Source organism: Amaranthus tricolor, chromosome 14 (assembly GCF_026212465.1).
Source record: "Amaranthus tricolor cultivar Red isolate AtriRed21 chromosome 14, ASM2621246v1, whole genome shotgun sequence".
Taxonomy (NCBI): domain Eukaryota; kingdom Viridiplantae; phylum Streptophyta; class Magnoliopsida; order Caryophyllales; family Amaranthaceae; genus Amaranthus; species Amaranthus tricolor.
In genome coordinates, this window is record NC_080060.1 from 10,966,301 (window position 1) to 10,988,804 (window position 22,504).

The 22,504-nt window shown below is 31.6% G+C and overlaps 2 protein-coding genes across 2 annotated transcripts; one reads left to right on the forward strand and one right to left on the reverse strand.

Moving 5' to 3' along the window:
• Positions 1 to 332: 332 nt before the first annotated feature.
• On the reverse strand, positions 333 to 5,456 carry LOC130799603 (uncharacterized). Its single transcript, XM_057662747.1, has 4 exons — positions 5,208 to 5,456; positions 4,039 to 4,252; positions 1,257 to 2,229; positions 333 to 779 (listed from the first exon to the last, which is right to left on the reverse strand). The coding sequence occupies exons 2-4, from the start codon at positions 4,248 to 4,250 to the stop codon at positions 627 to 629; spliced, it is 1,338 nt and encodes a 445-aa protein (XP_057518730.1). The 5' UTR covers positions 4,251 to 4,252; positions 5,208 to 5,456; the 3' UTR covers positions 333 to 626.
• A 3,984-nt stretch (positions 5,457 to 9,440) lies between these two features.
• LOC130799289 (protein FAR-RED IMPAIRED RESPONSE 1-like) lies at positions 9,441 to 15,766 on the forward strand. The gene is made up of 9 exons (XM_057662390.1): positions 9,441 to 9,525; positions 9,602 to 9,685; positions 10,251 to 10,375; positions 13,303 to 13,413; positions 13,523 to 13,677; positions 13,773 to 13,925; positions 14,138 to 14,549; positions 14,793 to 14,923; positions 15,481 to 15,766. The coding sequence occupies exons 1-9, from the start codon at positions 9,441 to 9,443 to the stop codon at positions 15,764 to 15,766; spliced, it is 1,542 nt and encodes a 513-aa protein (XP_057518373.1).
• Positions 15,767 to 22,504: the final 6,738 nt, after the last annotated feature.

A 22,504-nucleotide genomic window follows, 5' to 3' on the forward strand; every position in this document is an offset into this window, starting at 1 on the left:
TTTTGCACATTTTTTAAATTAAATTTTAAGCCCTAATATCTCTAAATACTCATCATAAAAAATTATGTTTTATCATCTATATGTTTTAGAAAACTTAATCGAATTTCTCTTAAAAATAAAATTCTAAACAGAAAGAACATTTGAAAATAGAGTAATTTAATACATGAGTATTATTTTTTTAGAATCGTAATTAAAAGATTAATCACACTCATTATCTTCCAGCCCTAACTTTCTTTTGGCACATTTGTTATCTGAGAAATTTTTAAAATGAAAACTTGAAGGGATTTTTTTATCCTCGTAAGATTGTACATACCCAAAGTCATGCAAAAAAATTTCTTTTACTTCTTCCTTCTGATCTTTTTTTATAATTCAACATTACTTATATTTTGTATAATTGTGTCATAAATGTTTAAAAATTATTATTCAGTGATAGATATTACTTTTTTTTTTTGAAAGTATAAAAATTCCTTTTAAATGTTCATAAGACAGTTAAAAGTTAGGTCCAAATTGTCTAAATCTTCGGCAAAAGTAAAACTTGTTTGGATCGACTTGGTTTTCCATAATTTTTAAAGACCTTAAATCACTATGTTTGATAAATTGGCAATCAATGAACAACAAATTTTCAATTATTGTTTATTTAGATATAAAGTAGACTCGGGCATGACTTGGTCATCCTCTTCATTATCTCTTCTTGCTTTATAGGCATTCACTCTTTTATAGTACGCATCAGTGATGACTTCAGCATCCCTCTTTAAAATCAACTCAGCCAACTCCAATTCCTGAAGTACAACATCAACTACATTAATATAACAATAACAAAAAATAACACAATATATAAATGCCTACTTTGGTATGTTAGAACTCCTAGTGAGCATACCAAAAGCCTCCATATTATAAAACCTAATTCAAAATGGAAAAAATACTTACTACACATATAAACAATTCCTACTTTAAAAATATCCTACGTACCTGCTTCACTTATAATAAACACCTAATTCAGAACACATACTAAAACCCTCACATATCTTAAACATATACTTTAAATAACCTAAATATCTACTTCAGATAGTAGAAACACCTATATACATACTAAAAACACCTAATTTACAAAACACACACCCATACTTTGCAGACCATAAAAACCTACTACCTATACCATATTTACCTACTATTTGAATCATAAGTATTAATAAAAGCATGTAGATAATTTGAAAATAAATGCAAGAAAACTATAACAATGGAATATGAAGACTTACATCCTTTGCCTTGGACCTCAATTCCTCGTCCGTAGACCATCTTTCATTCAACATATACTTGACAAACCTCCCCTCAGAAGGCTCTTCAGCCACAATTTCTTGTACAACTTCATCCTTCTTATTATCTTCAAATTCATCACCACTACTTTTACACCAATCGGTGTATTGATGTGTAATTGGCAACCCATCCAACACCAATACACCCCTACCAAAACCTTTCGCCTTCTCTATCTCAAATCTTGATTTCATAAGTTTCTCGGAAATATTTTTAACCAAAGGCAAGGACCTTGAATAAGGTTTGCCTTGATAAGGGAAACGATAACAGTAACAGAAAAGTAAAATCAATACACAACCATTGACATATTTTACAGAGTTATCACTATTTACCCGTCTAATCGACTCACATAAAGTGTCCAACACAAAAGAGCACCAATCAAAACTTTGAATTGTTGCAGCATCAGCAATAGCAGGATAAATGCTCCTCCTTAATCGAAAGTCGGGAAGAGGAGCAAGAATCAAACAAAGGGAATACAAAACGAAAATCTTCTTGAAGTCATCCCCTCCTTCAGGATATCTAGAAAAAAGAGCTAAAAGATTCTTAGCTTTAACAGCTTCAACATTTTGAAAACCAAGTTTGTTCAACCAATTATCAAAAGTATTTTCACACTTCTTTGTCTTGCACATGATTTGTTTTCCAGGATTTAAAGGCAATCCTAAAATATCATAAACATCATCTGCAGTAATTATGTACCCTGGTTTGTTCGGAATATGTTGCACTCTATTCACGGAGTCAAAGTGAGCCACAAGGTATGGTATAATACCAGAAGGAAACTTTCCAAACTTTACCTTCAACAACCCATCAAATCCAATAGCTTTAACATCACTAAGTTGAGCTGCAGTCAACTTAATCTCATCTTTCCCATTGTGTAAAAATAAGTGGGGCTTACAATTTGTGAAAACAACTTTATCAACACTGCAAGGCAAAAAAAATAAAATAAAGTATATAAATACATACATATAAATATGTATATATATATACAGTGGCGGATCCAGAACTCACAGTCAGTGAGAGCACATATTACTTGTAGTTACAGGAAATAATCCAATAAAAAATTTCTAAACTGCAATTTAAAAAAAAAATTTAAAAAAAACTATAGCATTTTCATGAATTTTTGAGTTTTGTTAAAAATAAGAATGTTGGTGGTCGTTGTTGTTATTGTTATGGTGGCAACATCACATTCATAGAGGTGACTTTTGATGGTTCCAGTAGTAGGGTGTTGACGTAGAGGAGTGATCTTTGGAGGTCTAACATTTTTAAAAAAGTTTGAACAGGGGCAAACTTAAGGTTAAATCCCGTATATCGTTACACGATTCAATAATATTATATCTTGCCTTACATAAAAAGTATACAATGTTGTTTGAATTATAAAAATAACTTCAATTAAAACAATAATAATCATTAAAACACACTCATAAATGAAAATTTTTTAATTAATTAAAATAAGAAATAAAAACTCACAAATATATAATTATTTTATAAAATTATTATTTAGTAAACAATAATAAATTTAGAAAACATATAAAATAAGACAAAAAATTATGAATCACTCACACAAAATAAGTAATTATTCAGTAACTTTTAGAAAAAAAAAAGTAATAATTTTTATTGGACAACAATAAACCTTAGTGTTAAATGGTACTATTTCCAACAAAATTGAGCTGCTAAGATATCAACTAATTTACTAAAATCAACTAAACATCACGAATGGCTTCCTGGCTCAGTGATGCGTGTGCACCTTGCAATTTTGAGGTCGGAGTATCGATTCCTTTGAGAGGCATAATTTCTAACGAATTTCTGTTTAATTTTTTAACGGCCAGTGCCCTCACGTGCGGGCGCGTGCACCCCCATAGCCTATGTATATATATGTGTATATTATATTATAAGGTAGGGTGAAGAAAAGGGAAGGCTACGTGATATTCGATCTAAAGACCTTTTATGGAAAAGGCGGTACTTGCTCCAGCTGAGACAATACCCAATTCTCAAAATATGTAAATACATATTTACCATAGAATAAATAAACAAAAACTATACAAAGCATAAACACCAACTACCCACCTACTGGATGTGTCATAAACACCTACTTGAAGAACCATAACTCCCCAATCCATATACCAAAGACACCTAATAAACAAACCATATACACATACTTTGGATGCTAGACACCTAATACATAATCCCTAAACACCTACCTTGAATACCATGAACACCTATTATACATACCCTAAACACCTAATGTATACATGCTAAACACCTACTAAACAAACCATAAATACCTACATACATAAACACCTACTACATATACTCTAAACACATATCTTGAATAACATAAACACCTATTACATATACCCTAAACACCTATTATATATGCCCTAAACACACTAAACATATATCCTAAACACCTACTGCATATATCCTAAAACACCTACCAAAATAATCATAAACACCTACACTGATATCACCTAGTACATAAACCCTGAACACCTACCTTGAATACAATACACACTCCATATATACTATACACCTATTGTGAAATCCCTGAACATCTACTATATGAACCCTAAACACCTACTACATATGCCCTAAATAGCTACTACATATGTAATGAACGTCAACTTTACATACATTAAATACCTACTTTGCATAACATAATATACACTAAACACTTACTTATATAACAAAAACACATACTTAAAATATATTAAACACATAATTTAAACTTACATTCCTTCTTCAGTTTCCATTTTAACAACGCATACTTTAGCCCTCAGACGCTTAGTCTTTGACTTAGATGCGTCATCTACTTGAGAGCACTGATCCTTCCTCTTTAACACAATGTCTGTCACATTTTGATCTACATTTTTGGTTTTTTGTAAAACCAAAGCAAGAGATTCATTATCCTCAAATGACTTATCAGCATTTCTAGGAGATTCCATATCTGAAAACATGAACAACGAGAATGAATCCATATGTAAAAACAAACAAAAAAAAGTATTTAAAACTAAACCCTAATCAATTCCACATAGCCACAAAACTACCAAAAAACATATAAACTAGAAAAAATACGAAAACTTAGAAACTACACAATACTTTTTAGTTAGGTAAAATTACAGAAAAAAGATCAAAAATTATCTAAGTAAAAATGGCGACATTATTAGAAGAGTCATGAAGGGAGAATTGAATATAAAGGAGACAGCATTTAAATTTACCAGTTACTTTTTAAGGTTTTCTGCGTTTATTTCAAAAAAACTTGATCGACCCAATTCAATTGGTTTCTTTAAGAAATCGTCTCAAAGGAAACAATTTGTGCACTTGCATGTAGTTGTCATGAAGCAAACAGACAGATATTCAAAGTTAGTGTTTAAAAATCGAATGCAAAATGGTTTTGTCTTTGACCAATGAAAATTCAATTCTCTGGAGTCTGGACAACATCAAAATCATTCCGAAGAAGCCTAATTGACAATCAAACCCCCCAAAGATCAACATCAATAATCAACCCTAATAACCCTTTTTCTTTTTCTCTTTACTCCTATAATTTGGTGGGACTGTTGGGTCAACTATTAGAGGACGAAAACTAAATCAATTATTAACGATAGATTTAAGGATTGATTAACAAACCATTGAAGTAAAAAATCAAATAAAAGATCAACCAAATTAACCAAAATAAAAATAAACCCCAAAAACACAAATCAAAATCAACACGAAAGAAAACAAGATACAACGACACATTCCAGTAAAACTAGTAGTAATATATGCTAGGATTATCTAATTAGATTTATAATACATAATTTTGACATTGAATTTCTGGATTTAATTTTGATAATTGAATTCCTAGATAACTAGATTACAATAGGAATTTTCACAATTGCATACGTGACATTAAGATTACTTACTTTCTCAATGGTTTAAGCAACGACGATTAAGGATGAATAAATTGGGGATTTTGAATGAAATTAGATTAATTAAGATAAAGAAGTTAGGAGGCTATTGGTTTGAATGAATTAGTAAGGAGTGAGGGATCAAGAGAAGGATTCTAGAATTAATTTGGATGAATCTACATAATGAATTTAGGGGGAGTTAGGGTTTATGGATGATGAATTTGGGGATGTCGAACAGTATTTTACTATTTAGAAGGATAAATTTTTTTTATTTTTTTTTTTTGGTTTTAAATAGGATATTTTGGACAAGAGTAGGGGTTCTTTAGTAAATTTATTTCTGAATTTATAAAGGAAAATTTATGAATATTATTTTTAATCGTTGCTTATGACCAAAATGCTAATTATGCTAAAATTTTCTATTAGCACGTCTCAATATGAAATCACCTCATACAATAATTAAAGTGTATTATTTATAAATTTTTCATTTGGAAAATTGAGATTTATTGGATAAAAATCAAATACGGGAGGAGTGGTTGGAGTTTAATAATATTTAATCAATGGACAACTTTAGTTTGAGAGGTGTTCATTTAGGATATCAGGTTGATTTTGGGTCAAATGTTTTGGGTCAATTCAAAATCAATTCTTGTATCAATGTTATTTTTTACATAAGTGTTATCCATTTTCATGTTGGGGAAAATCAAATTTGGTTATAATATCAGAAGTACGAGTCATCAGATCTATTTTGAACACCTCTATTTCACTATAGTGGTTGGCATTTTATGACAAATTGGTACATTTATTGTTCTTTGGAGAGAAATTGTTCTAAATTGATTGGTACTATTGGATAGAATTCCTATGGGTTGCACAATCTAATTAAAGAAACATCTTATAAGATCTCCGGCATAAAAAACCCCATAGGAAAAAAGTCGTTGACTCAAAAAATATAATGCTCCCTTTTAACTGTAGTGACACAACTTCTAAAGTGGACTAGCCACAAAAGAAACCTAGGCTATACCACAAGGTTTAAGCCCTAAAACACCTAGACCATCTGGGCCATACACCTGAGGTTAAGTTGTAACAGGCCCACCATAAAACACTAAAAGTTCCACTCTAGATTCCACCTTACACCAAAGAAGCAAGAAACTAACAACAAACCTAATGGGCCAATACTCCTAATCGATTAAGAATTCTAGAAAAGCCCTAACCCTAACCATTTATCGTTGTTGTAAACTCTAAAATCTCCTAACCACAAAATTATTGTCGTCCAAACTCTACCGAAAAAAAGTAATAATATAAGGGGTAGTCGTCCTGGCCAAGAGCCCACCTTTATAACACCTTTCAAAAATCATACCCCCTTAACCACACTTGCCCAAAACATAATTTTCTAATTAAACCACACCATGTGGCCCACCTAGGAAAAGCAGCCACCCCACTCGCGACCCTAGAAGTCACCATACAACACCACTACACCCCACTTTAATGCTGCACTGTGAAGATCAAAATCCCAGCCCCACTCAAGTTTTCAGCCATACACCGAGCCTCCATCATAATCACCATAAAAAAGTTTCTTATACCATAAAATTTTCAACTACTTTTCCAAACCAGACCCCAGAATCACTAGGCTACACCACCAACCAAACACCAATGACCCTTGACACCATTATTGAGCGACACATCACTTTGCCTATTCAAAATTATGACTTGCAACACAAAGATCAACCACCGAAATAGGTTCATAAGTCCCAAACGTCAGAAGCAACACCAGATTCCCAAAGCCGACAACCGCCAACCACCATCGCTGTGAATCGCCAACCAAAACCCAACAGTCAATGGCGTCGCTTCATTACAATCCTCAAATGTCGGACTCTATACTCCACCACTCTTCCAAACACAGTAATTCGCCACCACCATGTACTCACACCTAAAATCTACTTGGGATTGCCACCAACTACCAGCAATGTCACTTTTGGTGCACCCCCTTGAGATCCTCCAAGGATGAGGAAAATCAAAACCCTAGGAGAGCCTCACACACAGACCAAACGAACAAAGAGGGTGAAGAAACCCGTGAGAAGAGGCTAAGAAGGAGGAAGGTACAGTGAAGGAGGGAAGAAGTTGAACAGTTTTGAGTTTAAGAAGTTTAAACGTTTCTTCGATGTAAGGTAGCTGGAAGCTGGAAGACCTTGCCCTAGTTGAAATGAGTTGAGTTTGAGTTTAGTCGGTAGTGTTGTATGAGTATGAAAAGTTATACCTATCATGAGTAGTGGGTAGGTGGTAGATCTGCCCCATATCTAGCGCTATGCCCACCTAACCTGCCTTATATCCATATTATATAATATAGAAGTATAAAACAAAAGGTTAAAGTTTTAAAAATAAATAATTTCATTTACATTACCTGTACAAAAATTTTTATAAGACCCAAATTAAATATACTTTCTAATTTAGAATATAATTTTTCTTATTGATTCAAATGAATATAGATCAAAATGATAGGAGTTTTTAAGACACTTCAACCATGATCCCCTATTTTTAAGTCTTTATCCGACTCACTTTTATTATGGTTTTGTAAGAGTCAGTTTGAAAATGGTACGGACTGAAAACAGACCTTACTACAATTAAAATGAAGCGGGTTATAAAAGGGCCTAATGAAACAGGTCTTTATAAATTGAAAAAACGAGCTCTACTGTAATTATTATAAATTACAATGACAATAGGAATTATAAAATTTTTACAATTTAATAATTATAAACAATAATTTAATTATTATAATTTATCAATAAGGATAATAATAATTTCTATTAGTGAAAATGGATGGGGCTTGAATATAAAATTTTAAGGGCCTTTATCCCGCTTGGTCCATATTCACTAGGCTCAACTCGGAACTTATTCGGCCTATTGAACACCCTTAGCCATAACACAACCACGAAAAATATCATGACAAGATACAAGAAAAAAGGAGAAAGTATACATATTGTTGAGGAAAGCTAAAATTAGGATCTTTTGACTTGTGATCTCGTGGTCAAAACCTCAAAACTAAATCAGCAACTCTTATGAGAGACCGTCTTTATAAGAAACGAATCTCCCAAGCCCAACCCAACAATTTAAAAAAAGATAAAAATCTCCAAATTGACACGCATGTTTAAACTTATTTGGAGTTATTGTTATAACCTATTGAAGATAGTATTATAACCTATTAGAGTTGGTATTATAACCTTTTAAAGTTGGTATTTAGAGTTGGTGTTTTAACTTATTAAAGTTGGTATTTGGAGTTGGTGTTATTACATATTAAAGTTGGTATAACTTATTGAAGTTGGTATTATAAACTATTAGTGTTGGTATTATAACCTCTATATTAAAGTTGGTATTTGGAGTTGGCGTTATAACCTATTAAATTGTTATTTTAACCTTAAGTTGTTAACATATTAAAGTTGGTATTATAACCTATTACAGTTGGTATTTTAACCTATTAAAGTTAGTGTTTTAACCTGTTGTAGTTGGTTAAAACGCCAACTTTAAAAATCAACTTAACCGGTTAATATATCAACTTTAATAGGTTAAAACACCAACTTTATTAGGTTAATATGCCAATATTAATAAGTTATAATACCAACTTCAATAGGTTAGCAATTTAAGGTTAAAACAATTAATATATTAAAATGACACTTCAAATACCAATTTTAATAAGTTATAATACCAACTCCAAATAGGTTATAATACCAACTTTAATAGGTTATAACACCAACTTCAAATACCAACTTTAATAGGTTATATTATGTTATAATCTAAGTTATGTTGTATTATAATCCCAAACAAGTTGTATTATGATCCCAACTTTAATACGTTATAAAACCAATTCAAAATAGGTTACACGGCGAATGTTTTTCTGATAGTTGTTGTTTTAGTAATAATGGACTGGCCCATTTGAGACACATCTTTTATAAAAATGGTCTCAAATAAGAATTTGTGAAACTAAATTTAGAATGACCCCTCTCCTGAGAAACCGTCTTTTCTAGAGACGGCTCTTTAGAGCCCAGCGATAAATTTAAAAAAATAACTGCTGCTCTAAATCCCTTCAAACACGTGCGTTTTTTTGTAAGAAGAAACTGCTTTCTTTTACTCAGAAAATTTTTCTGAGTAACCGCTGCTCTAAAGAGTTTTGATAATAATGAATCAGTTTTCTTCATCTCCCTCACCCAACAATCATTTATACACACCTTCCACAACCTTAATATTTGTCTAACACTGAAAGAAATGATGCTTGAATTCAAATGTACATATAAGAATCGTTCTAATGTGGATAATTTTCACTTGCAAAACGATGAAAACGTCATGAAAGGTATGTAATTATTAAGAAAATCATGGTAGTTAATGATTGGGAATGTAAATGTAATGTAATGTTTTTTTTTTTGAAGCTTCATCAATAGAGGAGCTAGATACAGTTGGAGAAGATAATGGGGTATATGAAGGGAATAGTAACGCCATATGCCCATATAAAGGTAATAAAATGACAATGCACTCTATTATAATTATTGTTGTAATAAAACCTTTTTGGTGTTATAATCAGTAATATTTCTGGTTATAATGTAATTTATTTGATGTGTTACTACAACGTCTTTGGTTTTATATTGTTATCTAATTGGGATTATAATATAACACATTTGAGGTTATTGCATAATGTGTTTGGCATTTTGATAATAAATTTTTGTGATTATAACATAGCATATATGGTAATATAATATAACATATTTGGGTATACAACGATATATATTCGGAATTATAATAGAAGATATTTGATATATTTATTTTTATTTGGCCTTGTGACGTAATATTACAGGGTTTATAATAATAAATATTTTTATTTATAACATAGTATATTTGATGATATAATCATATATATTTGGCCTTGTAATATTTTAACATAGGAGTTATAACACAATATAAAACATTTCGAATTTTGTACAATCGAACAAAATGAAAACTTAAAGATTATTGATTAAGTGTCGAATGCAATAAAATGTCAAACTGACCTTTCGAAGGTCAATATATTTGGTTCTCTTGAAGGGATTGCAGCTCCAAGATTAGAAGAGCTCAAACAGTTGTACCTTTCGCATGCAAGAGTTACAGGTTTTAGTATAAAAAAATGGACCCAAAGAATAAGGAAAAATGTTGTTGTAGAGAAGTACTTGGTATGTTCATGTGAAGAGAAGACACACCATGTAGATCCTTCTACCCAGCACAAGAACATCCTAGCAAGCCCAAAAAAATGAAACTCACACCAACAAGATACGACTGTAAGGCAAGGATATGAATAAAATGGGACATTGATAGTGGGTGAAACAATTATAAAAACGTCTTTGTTAAAAATTATTATTTTAATAAGTAAAATGAGTTTGTCATTTTAAAAGTAAAATTTTACTACGATTTTTAGATATCAGATTTATTATTTTGGGGACAAAATAAATTATACGATGAAAAATATAGGTATATTATCCACCTCATACTGAGATAAGTATGAGTAGGAAGTTAATCACCCACGTTTTGCCACTATGGCCTATAACTCACACCTCTCAATCTTACTCACCAAAATAAAACCCCTTCCCCTAAGTTATATAATCTGTAAGATTACTTCCTCTACTCTTTCATTCATACCATTATCACCTTCTTCATAGCTTCTCAAAGAAACACAAAGCTGAGATCAAATTCTATCTTTATTTCTTCACAAAGTGGAACGAAAGTCTGAAATTTTACCAACCTTCATCTCTCAAATTAATGGTGTAAGTAAATCTAAGTAAAAGGTTTTTAATTGAAAACCCCCCAAATTCAATTTCAAAAAATTTTCACTCAAATTTTATAAAGCTAGAATCTAATTAAAGTGTTTTGATGATTGTAGCTATTATAGAAGAAGAAGGACACATCTAATTATCACCATCTCCATCTCTTTTGGGTAGGAGTAAGTTTTCTTTATGTGTTCTTGAATTCATACTTGTATATTAAATTAATGGCTAATAGGGCCTTTAATTGATATTTGAATGTTTTAAAGTAGTTTAGTATTTGTGGATCCAATTTGGGTCCTTGATTCAAATTTAAGCAACTTAAATTTAAGATGAGTATATGAATTCAATTAATAATTGAGTTATTTTTAGTGTTGATTAGTATTGGTTGTTTGGGTTATTTGGTTTCTACTATAAAATTTAGTATTTTGGATATTGACAGAAACTGAGCACTCTGTTTTAGCTGTTTTTGGGTCAGTTGTGATTGTTTCTGGGTTTTGATGTCTGCATAAGATTTGTAGAGCTCCGAGTCGCGGTCGCATGGGCACTTGAATCGCCCTAAATGAGTTTGTATGAGGGAGTTATGTCCAAAATACTAACAGGCTGTTATGAAAATCGACAATAAGCTTTCTGTTTTGCCATTTTTGGGGTTGTTCTGATTGTTTCTGGGTTTTAGTGTCTGCATAAGAATTGTAGAGCTCTGAGTCAAGGTCGCGTAGCCACTTTAATCGCCCCTAAATGAGTTCGTATGAGAGAGTTATGACCAAAATACTAACAGATTGTCATGAAAATTAAGAATAACCAATCATGAGAATAATTCAATTGGGTATTTCTTTAATCAAGTATTTAAGATTATTTTATGTTTCTTTATTGGGTAATTATGGATAGTATGATTTTGTTGATTATTATTGATGGTGATGAAAAAGGGAGATTGGATTGTTATCTTTTGGCGTTATAAGTTAATGTACATAAGGTGTTTGTTCAAATGCATCAATGAAGTTCTTTGGTTTTCTAATTTGATTTTTTTGGTGATCGAAATTTTGGATTTTGACTTCGTTTGACTTTGCTTCTAGTCCTTGATCAAATTATGTTTTGTATGTTTATAATTTTATAAATATGAGCTTTTCAATATTGAACTATGAAAATGAGTTATGATTATTTTTTTTAAGAAAATCAAGTGACTTATTGATTCGCTTTATATTAAAATGTTCGATATTGAAAAACGTCCGTTTTTAGGAATTGGCAACAGATATTTGTATCCGGATTATTGTGAAATCCTATAGCTTGATAATAGGTAATGGTTATTCGAATTGGTCTCGAGCCCCCAATCCCGTTTCGTTCTTGCAAGAACCGTATTTTCGGTGATGACGATCACCCGTGTTCTCAGGGTTTAGATCAAGCCTACTTTCTGACGGTCCATATATTCTCACATTTTTAAGTATTGTTATATCATTGTTTTAAAATGAGATTTGAATAAATACGTTTGGTATATAAAGTTTTATTTGTTTCGCAAATGAAATCATATGTTTCATTTGTCGTATTGTTTCGCTATTGACTTGTAAAGTAATAGCCGCATTTTGATTTTCGCTATTAACTTGTAAAGTTATAGCCATATTTTGATTCACTATGAACCAAAGTTTCTTAGTCGTATTTATGTCGATACCAAACGGTCTTTTAAAAGAGTTTGAGTTTTGGTAAATTAATCTTTTATAAAGAGTTACCAATTGAGCAAATAAAGAATTTAATTGAAGATGTTTGTTAACGACTTGTATATAAAATATAATAGTTTGTTGGATTACTCAAAAATTCAATTGTTGACAATCTTTGATGAGACCTATCCCTTACGAAGGATAGATCCATTTTCAGGTTAGCTCTGCGGTGGGATGGATGCCTACATGTTATGTGGTTCGATAGCGAGGACACCGTCTTTGGAAAGTTAACTTATAATGATATTTTAATACATCATGTGTTGTAAAAATTTAAAAGAGTTTAGATATTTTATAATGTATTAACTTAGCTTATAAATGGTTTGTAATTAATTGTATTACAACTATGTTAAGTTTTTAAATACTCTGATATTGGTTTGCTGTGGCTATCGAGCCACGGGTCGAATTCAGCCCAGAGTTCTATAAGTCTTCCGCTGTGCTTTGTAGATAGTAATATTATACTATTTACGTTGGATCGGGCTGTTTCAATTGGTATCAGAGCCAAAGTTTTTACAGAATATAAAAACGAATTTCGAAAATATGAGAGATCGGTAGAATTGAGTCTAAGTCGAATCTGGGGATATTACCTGTAAATACTATGTGCTTACTTGTTTTATGTGATAGATGAATCCCTAGGATGTCGTTTTAATGACTGAGTCTGATGTATTCCATGCATCACCCTACTTTTTAATTAATGTGAAAGTATGTGAAAATTGGAGAAAATATAAGAGTGAACAATGTGTATACGTAAGTTTGACCCAAGAACACTAAACCATTATTAGTAAAGTGTAAAGTTTATGTTATCATGTTATGAGTAGAATTCGTAAGTGATTTCTATCTGTCCTTCTGTGAATAGATAAACGTTATGCCTAGAGGCCGTGGTCGACAATTATCTACTAAGGTTGAAGGCCGTAGTATGGATTCTCAATATAGAAGGTTGGAGGCGACACATGAAAGGTTACTTAAAATTCTTGAGGATCAGAATCGTAAGGGTGAACTGGACCAAGAAAGGCAACAAATTGGCTATACTATATTAAACAACACGTAATTTTGCACACACATGAGCTTACAAGAGCTGAATGGCAGCACCTACATCGATCCGAAAGGCATGTATCAATTGCAGAGAAGATTGATACAATTAATTCGTTTGAAGAAGTAAGCATAAGAACAACCACTACTTATAGATATTTCTCTCAAGATGCAGGGGGTGACGAGTTTGTGGGGCATACACTAACCGATCATATCAACTATGTCAATAGGTAACATCCAAAATGACATTGTGTAATATATATTTGGGATTATGATAACATATATTTGGCTTTATAATTGTTATATTCGAAATTATAATCTGAATCATTTGGTTTAATGTAATTGTGTTTGGTGGTTAAATAATATATAATTGATATTATATGTGCTAGTATTTAGCTTTATAGTAAAACACATTTTGGTATTATATTTTGTTCCTTTGCAGTTTGAGGATGAAAGCAATAGAAGGGGGTGATGCTCAAATGGTAATTGACAAGTTAATAGAGGAATCGGAAAAAGATCCCGATTTTTACTATCGCGTAAGATTGAATGATCAAGGTCAACTTATAGCTTTATTCTGGAGTGACAGTATGATGAGAGAAGACTACAAGATTTACGGAGACGTGGTCATATTTGACACAACCTATCACACTAATCGATATAATCTCATATATGGACCACTAGTGGGGATAAATAATCACTGGAAAACTGTTATGTTTGGGTGTTCATTTATCGCAGAAGAGAAGGTGGAATCATTTGAATGGGTTCTAAGACAGTTTAAGAAGGTCATGAATAATAAATCTCCAATCTCGATCTTCACTGATCAAGACTTTGCGATGTCAAAAGCAATTGAAAAGGTAACAAATATTTGGCATTATGTTATATTATATTTGGTATTATGTTTTATTATTTTAAGGGTTATATATAGTATTATATTAGGGGATATATAATAGGACATTTTGTATATTATATGGGGTTATATGTAGTTATACGATATTATATTTGGTATTACAATGTGTAGGTATTTCCAGATGCAAAGCATAGATTATGTTTGTGGCACCTGTTAAAAAAATGTAGTGTCAAAATTTGGATTGTTAAAGTCAAATCCTGGATTCAAGGAAGCTTTTCATAAATGCTTGATAGGATGCAATAATGAGGAGGAATTTAATGAGTGTTGGGATAATATGGTAACAATGTACAACATGAAAGACAATGAAGAATTCTACAAGTGGTTTGATCGATTACACAAAATATGGAACAAATGGTGTACAGGATTAAGTTTGAAGCAACGGAGTTAGTGCTATCGGATTTGAATCAACAAAAAGAACAAGTATGACGCAATTTTATAAGATTTTACACAGTTGAGCGATGGAGGAAAAGAGAGATTGAAGCATAATTCTACTGTTCAAGGACAACACCATCTTTTAATCTACGTATTGTTGGTTTGCTCAAACATGCTGCTGAGGTTTACACCACATCTCTATTTAGAAATTTCGAAGAGGAGTTAAACATAGCTATATATTGTTATGTGACTAAAGTTACACAAGATAATGGATTGAAAATATAAAAGTAAGTTTAAACTTGGTCTACTTTTCATTTATTTCGGTATTAAAATACATTGTATTTGGTATTATAAAATATTAGTTTTGGTGTTATAATATATTATATTTTGTATTATAATGTAATATAATTTGTGTTATGATATATTATATTTAGGGATATAATATATTATATTTGTTACTGTAACATATTTTACTTGAGATTATAAACTTATATTATATTTTGTAGGGTGTGGATAGAAGATATGAAAAAAAGCGCACAAACTATTGTTTATATGAACCATCAAGGAAATGCTAATCTTAAGTGCACATGTAAAAACTTTGAGGCTTGTGGTTGGTTGTGTTGTCATTGTTTGTGCATACTTCATAATCATTCAATATCAAAGATCCCAGAAAAATACATCTTACCTCGATGGACAAAATGTGCTAAAAAAGATGTATGGGAGAAGATGTTCTACAACCAAGACCCTCATAGCAAAGACAACGACAAGAACCAAAGGTTGTTGGCATTGTAGTGGAGGCATAACATGGGGCGTAAGATGTACAATTTGGTTTTGAAAGCACAACACAACAACGATGATTGGAGGGTGGTTGAGGATTTATGTCATAAAACGTACGAAGGAGTTCAAAGGTTGCAAGAAGAATCAATCCAACAATAGGCATCACAATCAAATGTCTCTGGAACTGGATTCATGGTGTTAGACCCGGATAAATCAGTAACTAAGGAAGCCAAAAGAGGATCAAGGGTCATTTTGAGAAGAAAAAGAACACAAAAAATAAGGAGTTTGGATGTACAACTCCAAAAAAACAAATAATATAGGGTACAATTAATGGTTATTCATTTATAACTAGTGTATTGATACAACTGCAAATTGTTCAAACTATAATCCAACATATATTATATAATCTCAATTTGTTATATTATGAAAAATGGTTCATCATATATAATTTCAAATATATAATCTTACAACTTGAATTGTGTAACATTATGGTCCAATATATACTATAAAATAAAGGAAAATATATCATGGTAAACCACCCAAATATTATGTATTAGAACTTCAAATATAATATATTTTAACCCTAAATATATCGTATTATAGTATAAAATATATTATGTTCTAACCCAAAACGTATTGTGCTATGATCCCAAAGATATTATGTTATAATCTAAGTTATGTTGTATTATAATCCCAAACAAGTTGTATTATAACATCACACTATATGCTAAGTATCAACATCAATTACATTATAACTCGAATATGTAACATTAAGGACCAATATGTAATAAGATATATAATGTTATACTTTCAATTACATTACATTATAACGCCAATGGTTATAATGTTAATACCAAAAATAATGTTTCATCAAAAAGCTAGGTTAACTTGGATTACATTATAACGCCAAAGGTTATAATGTTATACAAAAACAATGTTTCATTAAACAGCTAGGTTAAATAATCTACATCTACTGTTTCATTCAAATCTATTGTTTCATCATTAAAAGTTAGAAATAATATTATTGGCATTAAAAACTACTTAAACTTCTTCCTGGGCACATTTTTTTTGGGCACATTTTCTTTCTTTGTTGGAACTTTCTTCGGAGCAGCTTTTTTTTGTGCAGCTTTTGTTGGGACTGTCTTGGGCTCTCTTTTCCTCTTGTTCCCACCCACCTTATTTGTAGACCTCTAGGCAATTATTACATCCATTCTTCTTGGCTTCTCATCAGCAAACGCATTTGCTAATGTCACCAATTTGTCCCGATCCTAATTCAGATGCTTAACAGGACCCTCGTTAATATTGATGCCTTATAAAACCTCCTGTCTCCAAGCTAATACACAAAAAATAACATGTTATAATACAATTGCATTAACAATTACTAATATAACCAATAATCAGATATTATAAATCCAAAACTAACATGCTATAACACAAAATGCCAAATATTATAATTCCATTATATTATTATATATTATAAATCTAACCCAATGCACACTTGTTATAAAACCACATAATTGATGTTATATTTCATAATATAATATATATTACATATTATAAATCATAATATATTATGTCATATCAATGAAGACTAACCTCGTGTAGTGGATCAATATTTAGAGTCCCCTGATATTGCTTTATGAAATAAGCCATGTAGATTTCACAGTCGAGGCTATCATCGTTCACAGTCCATGGGAATTTAATGTCCCTTATAGAAAAAGCAACACATTCGTCTGCTTCGTCATGGCCCATTATGTTAACAAAATCAGTGAATACGTCACGCTAGAATACAAGTAAAATAAAATGTATATTATCAACTAATATCCCCATACAATTTATACAATCAAAAAAACAAATGTAATCTTACCACTTCACTAGCAATAAATTCATCGTGTTCCAAATCAGGACGCTCAATATTGTTGAAGTAGCAAATAGCCTTGTTAATCAAATCCACTACAACAAGCATGTAGCGGTCTTCCCTCTGATATGGTACGAAAAACTGTGAATCGAAATTTAATGGTCAATATCATAATGCCAAATATAATATGTTAGGTTCTAAATTGAAGATTGTCATAAATCAAAATATATCTTGCCATATCCTCAAATGTAGATTCTTAAAAATCCATTTCTAAACTGGTATAAATCCAAAACTAGCCCATTATACATCCAAATCTAATATACTATTTTACAAAATATTCTGTGTTATATTTTCAGATATGAAATAAGATAAATCAAAGTGTAAACTTTGATTTCTATAGTTTCAATTGTATTATACTATATACCCAAATACAATATAATGTATAACCAAACATAAATTTAGAGGCTAAATACATACCATGTTTCATTTCTTGAAGTCTACCGGGGAGTAAGATTTCACCCATTTTGCCCAACCACCAATAACTTGTGTTTTCTTGTCATCTTGTGTGGTTCTTCGATTGCTATGGTGTATGAAGTTAGAAAGCCAAAACTAAAACCAAACAAAAAATATATATTATTTTGGATATGCCGACATCAAAATTTGGTCATCAATAACAAAATAATTATTTGAATTACACAGTGGGATGTGCCAAACAGGTAAACACGAACCCGCTTAGAGGGGTTTGCAGCTACTTCATTTTTCTCAAGCGCATTCAAGCCCAGCAATGAAGAATAGTAGTTGCAATTTCAGCTTTGTTAAACATGCTTTGTACATCCCTCCGATCAAAGAAAATTAGTTTTTTGTACGTACATAAAATCTCCTTGTGTGAGTAATTAATACGAGTACATGAAAATGTTACGAAATTGATTTATAAATTTAAGTTTGGAATTTTAACGGTATCTTACTGTTCATCCATCGTCTTCTTCAGCATGGAGTAGTCCAACAACTTCAGCTCCAACTCCTTCAACCCCTTCAAATATTGCATGTTGGTTGTGACGGATTTAAACGCCGATAGAAATTTGGGGATCACCCTACCCAAGTCAAGATCACACAACTCCTTTGAAGCTATAGGAATTGGTGTCTCAATAGTTGGAAGCATTGTGATGTTGGTCAGAGTAGATGGCAAGGGATTCAAATCAACTGTGGCGGGTGGGGATGGCGCAACAGGTTGCACGTTTTGGCGGAGAAGAGGGCAGGGATTCAAATCAACAGCAGTGGGTGGGGACGGTGCAACAGGCTGCACGTTTGTTGGGAAAGTGCTTATAGAAGGATGATTCTTATTAATCACCAACCTACAAAATTCGTCAATTGACGCTAACCAGTCATTGTTCTCCCATATTTATTGTGTCAGGCCATGCCTCCTAAGCCGCAAGTTGTATCTAGCCACTCGCTGACAGTACGAGTAGGTAATAACTTCAAGGTCTCTTTTGAACACGGCTTCAGCCATCTCTAAATCCTGTATGATTAAACAAAAAATGAAGGGTATTAAAAGACCATATAAGTCATGTTTTAACTCAAATATATGATGTCATATTACCAAATATATTATGTTATAATCTCAAATCTATTGTATTATGATCCCAAATCTATTATGTTATGATTCCAAATTTATAATGTTATGACCATATATGAATTATTCTAAATGACCAAATACATAATATTATAAACCAAAATATAGTATATTATAATCCAAAATATATTGTGTTATTGTAACATTCCGAAATTTCAAAAAAAAAATACATTATTATTATTTGGAGTTAATTAAATAATGAGATTAAGTAATTTTTTTTGTCATGGGATAATAATTAAGTATTTTGGGCTTAAGTCTATGAGCCTCATTATAATTACCCTATGAAGAGGTTAATCCTAACCCTAATTATTAATAATATAAATATGCCCACTTGTTAACCCTAATTTTTCTATTTACTATTATTTTACAAACCAGAAAAATTATCATCATATCCCTTTTCGTTCTTTCATTTTGATTAATCGGTTTAATCACATTAGCATCAAATTTTGTTGCGTTTTCGTGGCTTTCTCTGATCCATCTGCACGCCAATTTCAGTAAGTAATGAATATCTTTGTAGTAGTTAATTATTGTTTTTCTTTTTATTTTATTCGATCCTTACCCAGAATCTTTTCAATGATTTCAATATTCTAAGGGTTTATAGTAGAAATAATTTTTCTTTTTATTTTCATCTTTATTTTTTTCATTTGTGTGTACCGTGGATCCAGCTTGCACTCCTCCCTTTCTATCATTCTTATAGTCTTATTCCTTCAAGATAATTAATGATTAGTCTTATTACCCTTTTAGTTTAGACATCTATATGTAATAATCTTGGTTTTATTATTATAAAATCAAATGTTTTAGGAAGATCTTACTATGAAAAGATATTACGTTATAGTATTGTATGCATCAATTATATAAGGATTGACAAACAAATTATATACTCGACCATTTTTTTAGACAAATTATTAGCAGAGTACGTTTGAGATAAGAATGTTGCTTAAGTTTAGTACGTTTTATAATGTAATGTTTTAGAGGGAGATACAGTAGGATAAGTTTTTTATAGAGTCGAAATCTTATATTACGCAATGTATATCGACTCTAAAACTGTCAGTAACTGATATTATTATTTGGATTAGGATACGACTTCGTAGAAGAACCCTTTTGTTAATCTTAGTAGTTGTTGGTGACCAGCACCTGATAGCTGAGCTACAGGTGAGTGGATGGTGCTTCTCTTTCAAAAGAGACTGACCAGCTTGATTTTCTATTAAGTACATTTATGATGATATTTAAAATTTTAACATGAAAATTATATCTTGACGTTGATTTTTTATTTGGAGTGATACTTTAAAGACCATAGGTCTGTCCTCCTCGATATGATATTGTGAGCAGGAGACAATTGGGTCTCTGCTATATTTTGAGGCGAGTTGCCATTGAAAAATTGGCTAGCTTCACCCAGGAGAGACATAGCCCTTGAGCTATGGAGTATCCTCTCAACTAGATATTTAGTGCGCACGAAGGTCTAGGATTTTGTTTTAATATTATGTGTTATTCCCTTGTCCCTGTTTGTAAAAGCATGTTTTAAAGAAAAATATAAAACAATGTTTTACGTGAGGTGTGTCTACTCACTCAACCTGTCATGGTTGACACCTTTTCGTTTTGTTTTTTAAATTGCAGGTAAATTGCGGGAGCTGACGATTGATAAGTGGGGATATCGCGGAGTGACGTAATATAACATAGTATTTTTTTTTATGAATTCGTAGTAGCTTTAGTTTAGTATTGAATTTTACTAATAGTTGTTCAATAATTGGGTTTAAAGACAAGGAATAAGGTTTAGCATTTGAGATTTATTCTTTTATGGGGTTGTAGGTACCTTTGAGTTTATTGATATTTGATTTTAAGTTCACATTAATTGATATATTAAAGTTGAGTTACATTTATAGTGCATTTTAGAGATTTATTATAGTGTAAATTTGGAGTACATTTAGTAGCACCTTAGCCTAATCAGATAGATATTTGGTGGGGTGTTATAGTTATGACCCCAAATAGAATATATCACTTACATTGAAGCCTTTGGCGGCTAGTTCTATGTTTGATGGCCATCTTTCATCAAAACAAGAAGTAAACGATCTCTCTTGTACCTCCTTGATAGGTCCATCATCTTGTACAGCTGGATCATCACCCAAAGCAGTGGATTCATCGGCAGGTTGATCGACATGAACCTCATACATATCTTCTTCGGCATAATCAACGCCTTTTCTACACTAGTCAATATATTGATTGGTGATGGAAAATCTTTGGAGGGCAATTATCCCTCTCCCAAACCCTTTCACTCTTTCCTAATCAAATCTCTGTTTGAGATGTTCCTCAAACAAATGTTTAATCAACACACAGTCATTAACAAACTTAGATGACCTTTCCACAGCTACACACAAATTGTCTAGAACATATGTACACCAATCAAACGTCTTGATTACTGATGCATCATCAATACAGGGATATATCGATTTCTTGAGCTTGAAATCGAGCAAAGGGGCTAAAAGAATAGACAATGAATAAAAAACAAAAAGTTTTTTGAAATCATCCCCGCCCTCAGGGAACTTGGAGAATAAACAAAGGATCTCTTTTAAAGTCACTGAATCAGGCTTAGTAAATCCAAGCTTCCCTAACCAAACATCAACCTTGTCCTCGGATCTCTTCGAACGAGTGATTAATTGCTTGTTGGGATTCAACGGCAGGCCAAAGATATCAAAAACATCATTCGATGTGATGTTATAATTGGGTTGGTTGGGCAAACATTGTATCCGTTTCACAACGTCAAAATGGGCAACGAAGAACGGAATAATACACGGGCGGAACCAAAAGCCTTCATCTTTAGTAATCCCTCAAACCCAATTTCATTTACATCTTGCACCTGTCGTGCAGTTAGCTTAACTTGCTCCTTCTCATTAATAAGAATTAAATGGGGTTTACCATTCGTATAGATGTTTTTATCAATGCTGCAAAGAAAAAAAACAAACCTATTGTATACCCAATGTTACAATTTCAAGTACATCAAATAAATAAGAAATAAATACTATTGGAAATCTAAATCTCCAAAACAAGACTACTATATATCCAACTACAAAATAGCGTAAATCCAAACACATGAAATGTTAACATTATTATCACAAAAAAGACAAATCGTATATAAAATATACTACATAACAGTATAACTCCTAATACATAACACTATAAGTCTACATAAATGACACAAAAATCCCAAATACATAACGATATAACTCCAAAAAATGAAACTATAATGCCAAAAATGTAACAGTATGAATCC

Excerpts from the sequence above, each read along its gene's own strand:
- LOC130799603 (XM_057662747.1), bottom strand. The coding sequence starts at position 4,250 with ATGGAATCTCCTAGAAATGCTGATAAGTCATTTGAGGATAATGAATCT. Across the intron at positions 2,230-4,038 it reads ATGGAAACTGAAGAAGGAAT|TGTTGATAAAGTTGTTTTCA; the intron begins GTAAGTTTAAAT and ends TTTGCCTTGCAG. Across the intron at positions 780-1,256 it reads TGAGGTCCAAGGCAAAGGAT|GAATTGGAGTTGGCTGAGTT; the intron begins GTAAGTCTTCAT and ends GTTGTACTTCAG.
- LOC130799289 (XM_057662390.1), top strand. The coding sequence starts at position 9,441 with ATGATGCTTGAATTCAAATGTACATATAAGAATCGTTCTAATGTGGAT. Across the intron at positions 10,376-13,302 it reads TTGTTGTAGAGAAGTACTTG|GATGTCGTTTTAATGACTGA; the intron begins GTATGTTCATGT and ends ATGAATCCCTAG. Across the intron at positions 13,678-13,772 it reads GGTGAACTGGACCAAGAAAG|GCATGTATCAATTGCAGAGA; the intron begins GCAACAAATTGG and ends TCGATCCGAAAG.